Genomic DNA, 15,473 nt, shown 5'->3' with positions numbered 1-15,473 from the left:
TTAAATCAACATGCTCAGTTCAGAAAGTTCTCTTTGACTTAGGACAGGGGTCTCCAAACTTTTTGGCCAGAGGGCCACATCAAATATCTGGTGTGGTGTTAAATTTAAAAAAATTTAAATATAACATTTAAATAAATAAAAGATGAAATTTAGATAAGTGAATGAATGAACGAATGGGCTCATTCATTTAACCTCTCTGGCCTTCAGAACACCCTCCAGACACAATCAGAGCACAGTTCTGGTCAGGTTCAGTTGAGTGGGTCAGAGGCTTTCAGGGGACAAGAGGTTGGCTGCGGGCAGGAAAGAGGCTTGCTGCGGGCCGCATCTGGCTCCCAGGCTGGGGTTTGCAGACCCCTGACTTAGGAGACTGTTCTAGAAAAAGGGTTAGGGAGCAAAGCTGGTCCATCCATGAGGCTGACTGAAACTCAGCAAATTGGTCGGGGATGCCCGCTTGCCCCCACTGCCCTTCCTCCCACTTCCTGGACTGGAAAAGAAAGAAGGGGAACAAGCAGAAGAGAAAGTATGGAGTGGGTGTAGTGGGCAAGAACCTTCTGCATGCAATCCCTGGCATCTAAAGATAGGGCTGGCAAAGGAACCTGACTGAACTCCAGAGTACCACTGTCACTCGGTGTAAACAACAGTGATTGGGATGGACCAATGGTATGACTCAGGAGAAGGCAGCTTCCTAAATTAAGAGGTGCCAAGGAGAAGAAAATGCACTGGCACGAAAATCCTATGCATTTTTTCTTGGAAGAAAGCCCTGCCGCATCCAAAGGGATTTTCTTCAAAGTGTACCTAGGATTGGCTCTCTTTCTTTCTAAGTAAAAGGACTGTACTCAATTCAGCAGGACCGACTGCAATAGAGGGTAGAGATTTGTAGTTTTAGGCACTAATCTGCAAGATAGATCATAGACTGTAGTCACAAAGCTGTTTCAGCACAAAGAAGTGCTGAAAGACACCCAATGTCAGATCCCTAAAGATTGTCATCAAAAAAATGATTCAACTCTGGCTGGAATTTCCTCATCCAAATTAGGATTAGGACCCACTGTAGCTGAAGCATTAACAATCCAGAATGCTCAACACAGTTTAAGACACTGTGAGCATCACCAGAAATGAAATACAAAGTGAAACACACAAAACTGTCACCAAGCCAGAGGCTGTTCTTCCAAGGGCCCACTATTCATTTTTACTTGCTATTTAGACACACGCATGAGTTTTAAAGCTGCGCAAGTGTGGAACTAAGCAGCAAGGGTGTAATAAAACATATGGCCAGCCATCTGCAAAGGGACAAAAAGCATTTGGCTGAATCCCCTGCAATATGCTGCAACAAATCACTCCATTTCAACAGAGCCACTTTGAGACCTCGGTAACACAACAAAACACAAATGGGGAAGGGTACTAGTTATTCCAACAACTCCTATTGGGCAGGTAATGTGAATTGTTCAAGAACCATGATCCACTTTCAACTCCAAATGCCTGCAAAAAGTTCACAGTCTTGGTGTCAGAACTGTGTGTGCATTTTACCAGGACAATTTCAAACTAGGTATTGTATGCTCTTACATCACCCTGTCTTCAGACAAACTATGGCTGCAATTCTATGCACACTTACTTGGGAGTAAGCTTCACTGCCTAGAATTGGGCTTACTTCTGAGTAGACATGCATAGGATTGGACTGCAAATCATAGCCTGAGGCTTTTGCACATTTTGGACTTATGCAGGCTTCTGTGCACTAAGCAGCAGCAAACAGGACAGAGGCCAGTTACAATACACTGCAGAGCAACAAGTGAACATCAACAGAACAGTGAAGAAAGGAGAAGACAGCACTGCGCAGTGTCTCCGTCATGCTATACTGCCGCTAGTGAATCTCAGCTAACCTCTGGAATGTGCAGTTTCAGACCTCTCAGACCAGTTTGCCTAGCTATTCACTGTGGACCCCATAGAGACAACCTGCACTGGAAGTGGTTGGGCCTGCAAGACAGCATAGATGTGAAAGCAGCCCCCAGCATCCAAACTACATAGAGAGGCAGGGAGCTGCAAGAGAAGAAGGAGAGATCAGGTAGCATAGGTCAGGCTGTACACATATAAGAAAACAGGTATGTCCCTTTTTATGTAAAGGGATATTTATATTGCATTTTTTTTTAAGCATACACAATGAAATCATAGGTATTCCATGCTGATCCAATAGGGGGCAGGAAAAAACTCAAAAAGCCACAAGCTGATAAGTCCAAATGAAAAGGCAGATACTGTACTGTTATCTTATACAAGCATTTCACTTAACCTTTCATCAGACTAGACATTAAAACAAAAATGGGAAGGGGGGCATTGTGATGCAAGAGTCCCCCAAGTCTGAAGTTCATAACTTTCTTGAAATGGAGGATGGAAGGAATTGAGCAGACTCAGCGAAGGCTGCAATCCTATCCACACTTACGTGGGAGTAAGCCCCATTGAGCACAATGGGACTTACTTCTGAGTAGACATGCATAGGATTGGGTTCTAACTGCTAGACTGGATCTCAGTTTGCACCCAGGACTTCAGGGAAGAAAGCAAGGCAATTAAAGTCCAGCAGTTACCTTGTTCCACAGGTTTCCTGTCAGGCAGAGAACAGAAGTAAAAGATAAATGTGGCAGACTTTTTATTAATCAGCTTAGAAATTAATTTAAGGTGATTCACCAGGTAGAACAATGTAGGCCAAATAAGTAATCCTCATAGTTGGAAGCTATTACCAACTATACCTCCATATACCACACCCCACTGCCACCCATTTAGCACTGCTTTAACAACCTGCCTGATGATGACTGGCCTTAGGTTATATCTTTTTTGGGTTGGTCTCAATAAAAGTATTAGCAGATTGTGGCTTCTTAACCTACAATAAGTAATAACCCATGATCAACATGCTGTTCTCCCTGTGAGCCTTTCCCGCTGCCATTCCCTCCCACTATGTTCCAACATTCTGCACATGCTGTACGCTTTTCTAATAAATTAACCATCTGATATTAAAATCAGGACGCCATACCACAAAAGGTATGCAAATAAGTTGCCTAATGGGATCATTTAACATGTTCTCACGTGAACCAGAATAGTCTCTTCAGATGTGTTATATCAGCTACCAAACTTTGACTGGCTTGAAGGAGAACCATTTCAGTCATGTCTGACCCCAGGTGGGCTGAAACCCACATACAAAACAAACAGACAAAAGTCTTCATGTCTTGACTCCCATGATTGAAATAAACACCTTTAAGAGTCAAGCAGCATTCAATTTGATTAACAAAAGAAACTGAGCCAAGTTGTTGCAATAACTAGTTTGACCAGATAGAGTGACTTACTCACTCTGTCAGGCTACTAAGGTCTTCTCTCTTCCACTTAGAGCAAGTATTGAGGTCACTGGATTATAATCCTGAAAGAATTAGGCACAAAATACTGCTAGCTGCCTTTTCATCTTTGCAAAGCAGAATGAAACAGAGTGCACTACTCTGACCTTCACTCCGAACCAAGCTGCCATGTTGCAGCCTAAACCCTGTAACCAACACAGCAGCATTACCTGATGGATTGCCCCTTGACTTTGGAGTTTTACACTTAGGTTGTTGGGCACAGGGTTGGAAGCAGAGGTTCTGAATGGGAAGCTGTCCCAAGTCTTTCATCAAGGAAGCCACTAGGGAGAATTTGCTCTTTGTTCAAGTCCAACTTGCCAGCACCACCCCTTTCACAAATAAAATCCAACAACTTCTTGCCCTCGTCTGCTGGTGAGTGAGGCACAAGAGCCACAAGCAATACTACTGCTCTGTCCCATCTCCAAAGGATGCAAGTAGGATCCTCTACTGCTTCCCAATTCTGTACCCTAGCCCTAAGTGTAAGTTGTATACTTTAATTGGGATAGGAGGTAGTATACTCTCTCTTTCCTTAGGTGACAATCTTATGCACACTTACTCAATGCATGCCAATGGCATTCACTCACCAGTTAATCACGCACAGGATCATACTCTTAGAGCCCAATCCTATGCATGTCTACTCAGAATTAAGTACCATTGTAGCCAATGGGGCTTTCTCCCAGATAGGATTGCAGCCTTAGAATCTTAGCAAAGCTACTTCAACAGAGCTATGCACAGCACAAACATACATTGTTAAGCTCACTATTATTAAGACTGGTGCAAAGCTAAAGTTGATAGGGGTGGGAACTCTTCTAGCAAGGTTCCTCCACAATTAAAAAAAATTAAAAGTGGAGTAAAAACACATTTTAAGTAAGGCTTTCCCTCCCTTGCCAACATTGTGACAGTCAGGTAAGATTTTCTGGGCTGAATTTCTGATTCGAAGGCAGTGCAAAACCAGTTCCATGATATTCCAGAAAAGCTTAATGCTCCACCTCTGTTTCCCAAAGCACCCTGATTTTGAAAACTGCCCTTTTTCTCCTCTTCTCAAGAGACTCTGCATCTCCAAAGGCCCCCAACTGCATGGCAGAAACATAATCTTTCCCCAAGTTTGCCTGGCCAGCCACTTCTTGGTCCAAGCTTTCCCCAGGGCACAGGGAGGGGGGAGAAGGCTCCTGCTGTTGCTCCCCCCCAAACCTCCTCCTAGGAAGCTCAACACAAAAGGCCAAAAGCAACATCAGCAGCATGATGGATTGCTCACAGCTGACAGGCAGGAGTGGAATCTCTCAGCAGCAAGAAGGGAGCAACAAGCCCCATCAAGTTGCACCAGGGCAGGCAAGTGAGTGCATTTGGAGGAGAGGAAGAATTCCAGCTGCAGAGGAAGGTCCCAGTGCAAAGTTTGCTGAGCCTGCCTCCTCGCCTTCCCCTCCCCTGCCCAGATCCTTCAACGCCAGCTGCAGATTACGAGCGCCCAGGCTCCCTTCCTGCCCCACGAAGGAGAAGCAGGCTGCGAGGAGAGGAGAGAAACCTGATCCGGGCTCTGACTTCGTAAACACCAGGGCAGGGAGGGAGCCCTGCCAATCACACTCGCCCAGACACCGCAGCAGCCCCCTCCCGAGAGCGTGGCCAGCTCCGCGCCCTTCCACGCTGCTGCTGCTGCCGCCTGGCTGGATGGAGGCGCAGACGGAGCCTTTTTCTAGGACGGGGAGGCAGCAGAGGAGAGAAGCCCCCTTGCAGGGCACATTTCTCAGGACCGCAAACAGGAGCTTCCCACAAAGGGAGGGGATCTAGTAGCACAAGGGGTTGCACAAGGGGGGGGGTCTCTAGCAGCACAACTATCCGCCTGCAAGGGAGAGCCCAATCCTAGCCATACCCACAGGCGATCCTGGGGAGGGTGGTTGGTTGGGGGGCAGCCATTTCATATTGGCTATATATCTACTCAGAAGCAAATCCAGTTGCACTCAATGGGGCTGACTCCCAGGCGAGTGTGGGACACGACTGCAGTCTGCATTACACCAAATTTCAGCTAGAAAGGTCCCCCCACTTTCCTTAGAGCCCAATCCTATGCACGTCTACTCAGAAGTAAGTCCCATTGTAGTCAATGGCTCTTACTCCCAGGTAAGTGTGGACAGGATTGCATCCTAAGAACCCAATCCTATGCATGTCTACTCAGAAGAAAGTCCCCTTACACTCAATGGCTCTTACTCCCAGGTAAGTGTAGACAGGATTGCAGCCTTAGAGCCAATCCTATTGCACTTACATGGGAGTAAGCCCCACTGACTATAACGAGACTTACTTCTGAGTAGACAGGCATAGGATTGGGTTCTTAGAGGCCAACCCTATGCAAGTCTACTCAGAAATAAGTCCATTATAGTCAATGGCTCTTACTCCCAGGTAAGTGTGGATAGGATTGCAGCCTTAGACCCCGAGGATCGCTTATTTGCAAGGAACACTCCCTCCCTCCTTGAATATGGACTCGCTTCCAGGGCAATGGGGATCCTAGAGACTCCCGGTGCAAGCCTCTACATGTTGAGTTAGAGAGTTCCCATTACGTTCGATCGGGCTTACTCCGATTCCACTGCAACCTTACTCCAGTAGTAAACCAGGAGTAGACCACTCTGCCGTCGTATGGGCGCCACTCCTTCCCACACACCCGCCCGAAAGGGGGCGACGACGGTGGTACCTGCATTGAGCAGCAGCCCCAGGCTGAAGAGCACGGCGAAGGCAGGCAGAGGCGGAGGGCGCAGGCGACTCCGGCGCCGCTGCTGCTCAGCCCTGGCGGCGATGGCGCAGAGAGGGGCCGCTCTCCCCATGCCCGTCCATGCAGCTCGTCGGGACTCGTCCAGCGGCGGGGCGGCGGCGTCGCTGCTGCTGCTGCTGCATGGGCAGCCTCCGCGCTTCCTCTTCTTCCTCCTTCGATCAAGCCCAGGGTGGGAAGCGCCCGCCGGGCCACACGGCAGCGGAGGCGAGCGAGGGAGGCATCGCCAACAGGAGGAGGGAAAGGGAAACAGACACAAAGCGGGTGAGCGAGCAGGATCCAGCTCTACGGGCGAGGCCGAGCTCCAGCGCGCATTCCTTCCCCCGCCCGCCCTGCACAGGGAGACCTTGCAACAGCAGCCCGCGCCACCCTTCTCCCTGCAAGCAATCTCGGCTCCGCACACGCTGCTCCCTCCCTGCCTCGCCTCCTCCTCCTTCCCCGAGCCCGACACTCCTCATTGGCTCCGCGGGGCCGTCCAACGAGACAAAGGCAGCCCTCATCGGAGGCCGGAACTCACCTCCTCCTCCCTCCTTCACCTACACCCATTTCTGGAGTGCATTTTGCAAGCAGCTTCATGCTGCTGCTGTGTTTAGAGCTTGCAAGGACAGGCTGCCCCCTCCAAAGAAAGTCCCCCTAAAACCACCAGGAGGGGGAAATGTGCAAGTATTTTCCCCCTCCTTTCTCTTGCGTCGCTTTTCCCCACCCCAGAAAGATATAGAGCCCAAACTTATGCATGTCTACTCAGAAGCAAGTCCCATTAGAGTCAATGGGATTTGCTCCCAGGTAAGTGTGGATAGCAGCAGTCAGAGCCCAAGCCTGTGCATGTTTACTTAGAAATAAGTCGCATTAGTCAGTGGGGCTTGCTCCCAGGTAAATATGGCTAAGATTGCAGTCTCAGAGCCCAATCCTATGCATGTCTACTCAGAAGAAAATCCCATTATATTCAATGGGGCCTGCTCCTAGGTAAGTGGCTAGGATTGCAACTTCAGAGTCCAAGCCTGTGCATGACTACTCAGAAGTAAGTCCCATTATAGTCAGTGGGGCTTACTCCCAGGAAAGTGTGGCTAGGGCTGCAGCCTCAGAACCCAAGGCTATGCATGACTACTCAGAAGTCCCATTATAGTCAATGGGGCTTGCTTCCAGGTAATATGGATAGGATTGCAGCCTCAGAGCCCAAGCCGATGCATGTCTACTCAGAAGTTCCATTAAAGTCAATGGGGCTTGCTCCTAGGTAAGTGTGGCTAAGATTGCTGCCATACTCTCCACCTTGTAGGACCCCAAACACCCCACTGCTGCTGCTCACCCTGCACTGGGAGTTCCGCTTTCCATGCACAAGCAAGAAAGACCCTTGCCTGGCCAGGGTCTCTTTCCTCCTCCAGTGCAAACACTGCAGCCAATGGGTGCGCGCTTCGCAACAACTACAAAAAAAGTCGTTCGGGCTCACGTGACGCCAAAGCCTCCTCTTTCTTGCTGGCAGCCAATCGCCTGCCCGCCACAGCCCAGCCAAGAAACTTAGAAAGCTGCTGGCGGAGAAGCAGCGTTCCTAATGGTGGAATGAGGCTGCTGCAGGCGGTAGTAGTGAGAGGGCTGGGGGGTGGGTACGGAGTGGTACGAAGCTAGAGCCCACTCCTAGGCATGTCTACTCAGAAGTAAGTCCCATTATAGCTGGATGACCAGATGTCCTCTTTTTCCAGGACATGTCCTTTTTTTAGTCTGGAAAAGAACTGAAATGTCCTCCTTTGCCCTGTGAGTGGACTCCTGCAGGCAACACATGGACTTCTTCTAATTAATAAGTTATATGTAATATAGTTCTAAATTTAATAATACAGTATTTAGATTAACCCCATAAAATCAATATGCATGAATGTTTTTAGAGTGTTGTCTTGGATGGCCTACATTTTGGGGTGCCTTGTTCTCTTTTGCTGTGATGACAGCTGGTCACCCTGCATTATAGTCGGTGGAGCTGAGCCTCAGGAAAGTGTGGATAGGATTGTGGCCTTAGAATTGGTTGCTTGTAACTTTTCAAAAGTTACTTTTGTATCCCCCCAAGCTAACAGTGCAGTATGGGGGGGGGGAGGGATGACAGGAGATACATAGTTGCTTTCCATAGGTGTCTCTTAGTGCTGGAGGACCAGGACCTTAATTACTGGGGCAGTGTTTAAGTATGCATACTTAGTAGTGCTTGAGTGACAGCCCAATCCTAAGCATGTCTACTCAGAAATAAGTCTAGTTATAGTCAGTAGGGCTTACTCCCAGGTAAGTGTGGAGAGGGTGGCAGCCTGAATCAACAAAGATGGCATTGAACTGCACATGGTTCAGTACTTCTTTTGTTCATGGCTGGAATCCTCAAAGTCATAACTTCTAACTCTTGCTGAAAAGTGGCTTTTTTTCCTCTTGGAAGTTTTAGGGCCCAATGCTAACCAACTTTCCAGCACCCATGCAGCCCCTAGATAAGGAGACAAGCATTCCCTTACCTAGAGGAGGCCTCTGTTTCTTCCTCTTGCAGAGCATACCTCATTGGCATGGCCACATCAGTGCTCAAAAGTTGGAGAGGATTTGACCCTTAATCCATATTAGCCACTTTTCTCTAGCCATAATTGCCCATAGGGACTGGAAATTTGGAGGCTTTGCAGCTCAACATGTGTGAGGAAAAAACTATTTGTCAGTTTTTAGCTGCCTTACTTTTAATACATTCATTCAGACAATAAACTCCACTTAGTTAAAGAGGCAACTTTAACACCAAGTAACTCTGGTAAGGTTGCCTCTGTGAGAGTAGATGAGGCACCTTAAGGTCATAAAAAGTGCAACTAATCTGCATTAAAACAATAGTAGGTGGCCACCTGGTTGGCAGTAGTTCTCATTAAAACACTTAAGATTTGTTAGTCACTAAGACTCACTGTTCCTCTTGTCATTGACTTTTTCACATTCAGCATCTAAAGGCAGCCTCCTAACTGCTACCAGGCATGGGGGAGGGGGAAGACTGCACACCACTTTCAGGCGGGAATCTAGCAGCATCCAATTTCCTTATCAGTAAGTGCAAAGTAGAATCTAATCTTCATGAATTGGTTTAACACTTGAATACACTTTCCTTTGCTGCTGCAGCTTGGCCTGCGCAGGTCTCCTTGGGGCAGCCAGGCAGAGGTTTTATTAACTCCCTTCTCCCCAAACCTTAAGAGTCTGTTTCTTGGAACAAGTATTATGTAGAAGCTAGAGTCTCACCCTTAGCACTGGAATGCCCCAAGAGTAAGAAAACTAACTTGTGAGTAACCATACCTACAATTTGCTCTCAGGGAACTGTGCACAGAATGTTGTCAGCATTATGAGTTTTAATGTTGAAGAAGATTTGGAATAATTTTTTACAGGATTAGACTCTCCAGCTTCTTCCTGTCTGATGGACAACAGGAAAGTTATGGAGGACAGCTGGGTAGACAGAACCCAAGAGCAGCCAAAGCAAAACTCCTCTCCACAAGGAAATGCCATAAAGTGAGAGCAAGTGGCTAAGACTGCCCTTGACTGAAGAAGTTTGGGGTAGGGGAAGCCTCCTTAATTGCAGCCATGGTGCCTAAGAATGGTGCCTAAGTGTTTGTACAATACCCATAAAGTCACTTCTGAATACATAAGCTTAGAAGTCTCACTGAGCTCAATAGGAGTGAGTCCTTAGAGAGGGCACAAAATAGACATTGATCCTAAACATATGGTTTGGAAGCAGGTTCCATGGAGCCAGGAAAACTTAGAAAGGAACACCAAAGTAGTCCTTAACCTACTTTACTTTGAACTGCTTCAAGTGAATATATGAGAATTGAGTTAAGGGACAAACAGCCCTGCAAAATCCAGTCAGGGGAGGGGGTTTGTTTAGACTAGCTTGTTCAATGGTTTTAACAATAGCCTGCAGCTTTAGTTGGGGAAGCATTCCCATTGGTTATCTTTGTGTGTCAGGGTCATAAGGCACAGAACCAATGAGAAACAGCAAAAGTAGCCCCATTCCCAGTTGCCCCCTGGGGTGCACACTGTGTGAATAGAGCAACCACAGATCTGTCATTGGTAATTCCTGTAATCATGGCCACTAGAAAGTGCCAGTCACCCACAGTCCACCTATCATAGACAGCCCCTAACTCAGTGATGGATCTAGCAAGACTTCTAGGGACATGGCTGGCTGGCTCACAAATGCACATCTCCCTTGTAGCCGCATGTGTGATTTGGGCACACCTTTGGGACACCAAAGAGAACCTTCATTACCACTAAAACTGAAGTGCTTCTCAGTGGATGCAGTTCACAGATTCTCAGCTGAGGCATCAAATGTGACAATTATATATGTAAAATGTTTAATGTCAACAGTAAGGCCAACTCAGAAGACAAAGCAGAAATCAGTACATATTGTGTACAGTGGACCTTACTCCCAGGAAAGTGTACATAGGATTGCAGCCTTAAGCCACTGATATTAAGTTATCATTGAACAGAAGATTTAGAAAAATGCTAGTTGTCCCCAATAGCATACTCACTAGCCTAACCCACTATCACTTGAAAATCCCTGTTGGCAGCTAATTCACAGTGAAAATCCTTCTGGGTTGCTTCTTGTGCTCTCCTTCTATGGAATGGCATGTCAGCCTTCACACTGTAGAGGGCGTTCTTGAGTTGCTGTAAACATTCAGGTCATGAAATGTTACAGCTTTTCATTAAAAAGGAGCTACATTTCACCTAAAGTGCTTTATTGTTCAGTTGTTAAAGACTGAAAAAACAAAACATGTGTTTGATGCCTTCCATTTACATCTTTTACAAGGATAGAAGTACTGAGTAGTCAATGACAGAAGATATTTGCTTAAAAAAAATTGTTAACTCCCAATATTTGACTTCCCAAGTCAAATATCGCCCACGAACAAAGGTTTCTCCTAGATAATATACACAAATTAGTCTACCATGGTCAAAGGTTTGGGGTTTTATTTGTGAAGCACTGACATGAAGAGATGATTTTCTGTATGTATAAACAAATAGTCAACAAAACCCATAAAACCAGAAATAATCTGATAGTAAGACAATCATCAAGTCCAATCTCCAGCACTGAAGGTGGATCCTTTGTACTCTAACAGATTAAGCACTATCAGTACTCTGAGACTGCAGTACTATGCACACTTTCCTGGGAGTAAGCCAAACTTAACACAATGGAGCTTAGTTCTGACTAGACACCCCAGGATTGTGCTGTAAACCTCCATTGCCCACAGCCCTGTTAGATGCTGGGCATGGTCCATTGTGCTAGGATGGCAAAAGCAGACATCACTAATGTTCTACTACACAAGATAGTTCAATTGCTAAGTGACTAGGCACTGGGGCTAAAATTTGACTGGTCATATTTTTAAGGCTAGAATTTTGAAAGTGCCAAACAAAGTTTTGTCATAGCACCTGACATACTGACCAACCTAAATAAGCAAAATATAAATGCATACTGTGACCAAATGCATACTGTGACATGCATACTGTGACCCCATGCATGTCTACTCAGAAGCAAGTCCACTGAACCACCAGTGGATTGCACCATAGGATTGCAGCCTTGTGGACGTAAATCTGGTCATTTGTCTTACTTAGCCTCCTTGATTTGATGGAAATCAAGAGGGGACCCAGTTGTCATAAACACATTGGCTTCATTCCCATTAGGACATTACTCCTGCATAAGTTTACTTCCAAGTTAAATAGGTTAGAATGGCAACTCTTGCAGCACAATGTTGTAAGCACAAGTAAGTCTCCTCAAGGTCAGGGAAACTTATTCTCAGATAACCAAGTCCAAGATTACAACCCTACTAGGGAGTTAGTCCCATTGAAAGTAGTGGTGGGTTGTATGTACTCATTAGTCTTCAATCTTGGCTGGGTTAGGCTATGATCCCATGCTGTGAGCCTATGCACTTTTACTGGTACTAAAAGCGCAATCCTAGGCATGTCTACTCAGACCCTATGTACTCTTACCAGGACTAAGGGCACATTCGTAGGCATGTCTACTCAGAAGTAAACCATGTTGTGTTTAATGAGGCTTCCTCCCAGGAAAGTGTGTGTGGGATTGCAGCCTAAGTCCCACTGAATGCACAGTAGGGAAACAGCTGGAAAGGGTATCTGTCTATGTGTAACTGAAAGAAGGGTCTTAAGGGGACACGTGTCTAACATATGCTGGGAAGATTAGTGGATAGGAACAAACTGCAATTCCCCCGCCCCCCTGGCATTTTTCCTCTGGCAGTCTCCTCTTGCAGAAATCCTGAGTATGCCCTAGGTGTCTACTGGGGGGTACCCAGTACGATCACACAGGGGTCTGGAACCCACAGCTGCAGATTCCCACCCATCCCAAGTCCTGCCATTGTTTGGCTCCTGCGCCCTTCCGAAGAGGCAGCAGCAGCCCCAACGCGTTCGCGAGCTCGCCCTCGGAATACTTCGGTACTTACATCATTTTTAACCCTTCGGGCGCTGCGCTGAAGGCGAGGCTGGTCAAAGGGGCATGGTGGAGGAGGGAGCGCTTGCCAGCCGCTCAGGACCTGCTGGGGATGATAAGAGGGTGTGATTAGAAAGGACGTGGCAGGGATGCCAGGCCAGGGAAGGGGGATCGAGCCAGCCCGGCTGCAAGGAGGGCTGCTGCTGGGTGAGTGAGCGAGTGGGTGGGGGGCTTTGGAGAGAGGCGCTGCAAACATGCCGAGGAGCAGGTGCAAAAAGCATTTGGGAGCCGCTGGCCGGCACAGGGGAAGCAATGCGCTTCCTGCCCATTCATCTCAGGAAGCCAGCACGCCCGGGCCTCCGAGGCAGGCTTAACCTCTGCTTTGCCGGCAAGAAGCCAGAGCTCTGCTGCTGACCCCTTCGGAGCGCTTTCTGCCAGGGGAGTTGAGGCTCTCAGCAGGCACTGGGGCGCTCCTGCGCTTGGCAGGCAGGGGCAGGTGGACAGACCAGCTGCCCCCCTCCCCGATATTGACAAGGGGGAGGAAAGGAATCGCAAGCAAACCCCCCCCCCAGTTCAACAGCCAGCTGCGGTCCCTGACTAGGGCTGCGATCCTAACACGCTTTCCTGGGAGTAAGCCCCAGTGAATGGGCTTAACTTCTGAGTTAGGCAGGCATAAGATTGGGCTGCCGGTGCACTCCAGAATCCGAATCAGGCTCCGATCCCAGCCACACTTTCCTGGGAGTAAGCCTCAGTGAATATAATGGGACTTACTTCTGAGTAGGTAGGCATAGGATTGGGCTGTCGGTGCGCTCCTGAATCCGGATCCCCAACAGAATTAGGCTGCGATCCTAGTCACACTTCCCTGGGAGTAAGCCTCATTGACTATAATGCAACTTACTTCTGAGTAGACAGGCATAGGAGGGGGCTCTGAGGCTGCAATCCTAAACACACTTTCCAGGGAGCAAGCCATATTGGCTATAATGGCACTTACTTCTGAGTAAACATGCATGGATTGGTCTCTGAGGCTGCAATCCGATCCACACTTTCCTGGGAGTAATCCCCATTGACTATAATGCGACTTACTTCTGAGTAGACAGGCACAGGATGGGGCTCTGAGGCTGCAATCCGAGCCACACTTTCCCGGGAGTCCCCAGTCCCCACTAGTCCCACTAGAATGCGACTTAATTCTGAATAGACTCGGATAGGATTGGGCGCTCGGCCTCCTCCTTTCCCACCCTCCCCTCTGGTTTGAAACGCGCTCCTGAGCCTTTTTTTTTTTTACCCTGGAGGTCAGAAATTCCCTTGAGACCTACGGAGCTTTCCGCCACCCCCAAGTAAACGTGCAGGATCGGGTCATGGGATGACCCCACTTTGGCCCGAGTCCTCCTATCCCCACAACGCACTGCGGAGCAAGCGGGTAAAGCTCGCAGCCGGATCGCAGGCGGATCTGGGTTTAGGATGGCGAGCTGTCCTGAAACTGCCCTTCGGATAGCCTCCTTGCAGTGGCCGCCTACCCCGAGCTCTTTCTTGGGGGATTCTTGATCCCCTGGACATCCACACACACTTAGACAGTCCCTGCTGGGTGCTCCGCAGTGAGTGGTCTCCCCTCTCGCCCCCGTTCCTCCTGCCGCCCACGCACTAGCCCATCTCCGAGGATGCTTCTGCCGCTGCAACCACCAGCAGCGGGGCTGCCCTGAGCACTCCCGGGAAGGGTCCCGCCGCTTCACGCACGTTTTCCGAAGCGATGGGACGCATCGGGAAGGGGCTGGGGATCAGGGCGCCGAGCAGCAGCCCCGCCTCCACCCAGTCCTGCTTCCTGGCAGAGAGGGAGGCTACAATCACTTTCCCGGGAGTAAGCCCCATTGACTATAATGGCACTTACTTCTGAGTAGACATGCATGGATTGGGCTCTGAGGATGCAATCCTATCCACACTTTCCTGGGAGTAAGCTCCATTGGCTATAATGGCACTTACTTCTGAGTAGACATGCAGAGGCTTGGGCTCTGATGCTGCAATCCTACCCATACTTATCTGGGAGCAAGCCCCATTGGTTATAATGGGACTTACTTCAGAGTAGATATGCAGAGGATTGGGCTCTGAGGCTGCCGCCTGACGGAGGGCTTCCCCCCCCCTTTGGGTCTGAGCTCCAGGTGTGAGGGTTGCCCCAGGCGAAGCCTCGCAGTCGCCACCAGTGAAAGTCCCGGTTGGGCGGGGAGAGACCGCTGCCCCGATCCCCTTTCCTCCCTTCCTTCTCGGAGAGCTGCTCTTCCTCCCCAGAAGCGGAGCTGAGAGCGAAGGCAGCCCCAGATAGCAATCCTATGCATGCCTACTCAGAAGTCAGCCCCGTTATAAGTCAGTGGGGCTTACTCCCAGGAAAGTGTGGAGAGGCTTGCAACCCCGGAGCCCAAGTCTATGCCTGTCTACTCAGAAGTAAGTTTCATTATAGTCAGTGTCGCTTACTCCCGGGAAAGTGTGGCTAGAATTGCAGCCTCAGAGCCCCATCCTACGCGTGTCTACTCAGAAGTAAGTCTCATTCTAGTCAGTGGGGCTTACTCCCAGGAAAGTGTGGACAGGGTTGCAACCTCAGTCCTCCCTCCACCACCCAGCCAGCCCGCCCGACCGCTCACCGCGAGCATCTCCTGGCCGGGCGCATCGCGGATGCCTCGCTGGGCTGGAGCCCCGCAGCTGCAGGCGCCGAAAGCGCTTCCCGGGGCTGGGCGGACGGCAGCCCTCTCCCGCTCCGCTTGCCGGAGTCCACGCAAAGGGAGGGGACGAGGCGGAGGTGCCTGCAGCCACACGCGGGCTGCTGAGCGCCGCGCAAACAAATGAGTGGCGAGCGAGAGGCAGAAGGACCCGCTGCTCCCTCCTCCCCCGCCAGGAAACCGCGGGAATGTACCTGCACATCTGGACGCTCAGCTGGCTGGCTGGCGGGCGGGCGATGCCTTCT

The 15,473-nt window shown here is 49.1% G+C and overlaps 1 protein-coding gene across 3 annotated transcripts in view; it reads right to left on the bottom strand.

Annotated features, from left to right (window-relative positions):
- RGMB (repulsive guidance molecule BMP co-receptor b) overlaps nt 1-15,259 on the bottom strand; it is a 43,609-nt gene extending 28,350 nt beyond the window's left edge. Inside the window, exons 1-3 of one of the 3 annotated variants that reach the window (XM_066614965.1) lie at nt 15,154-15,259; nt 12,540-12,629; nt 6,046-6,275 (exon numbers count right to left, since the gene is read on the bottom strand). In XM_066614965.1, coding sequence (XP_066471062.1) covers nt 6,046-6,275; nt 12,540-12,544 — 235 coding nt within the window. In that variant the 5' untranslated portion in view covers nt 12,545-12,629; nt 15,154-15,259. Of the gene's footprint in view, nt 1-6,045; nt 6,276-7,423; nt 7,488-12,539; nt 12,758-15,153 lie in introns of those variants that run through there. The other 2 variants (XM_066614964.1, XM_066614963.1) reach the window with 2 other exon arrangements.
- Between the last annotated feature and the right edge of the window lie 214 nt (nt 15,260-15,473).

This window comes from Tiliqua scincoides, chromosome 2 (assembly GCF_035046505.1).
Source record: "Tiliqua scincoides isolate rTilSci1 chromosome 2, rTilSci1.hap2, whole genome shotgun sequence".
NCBI lineage: Eukaryota > Metazoa > Chordata > Lepidosauria > Squamata > Scincidae > Tiliqua > Tiliqua scincoides.
This window is presented reverse-complemented; position numbering and strand designations above follow the sequence as displayed.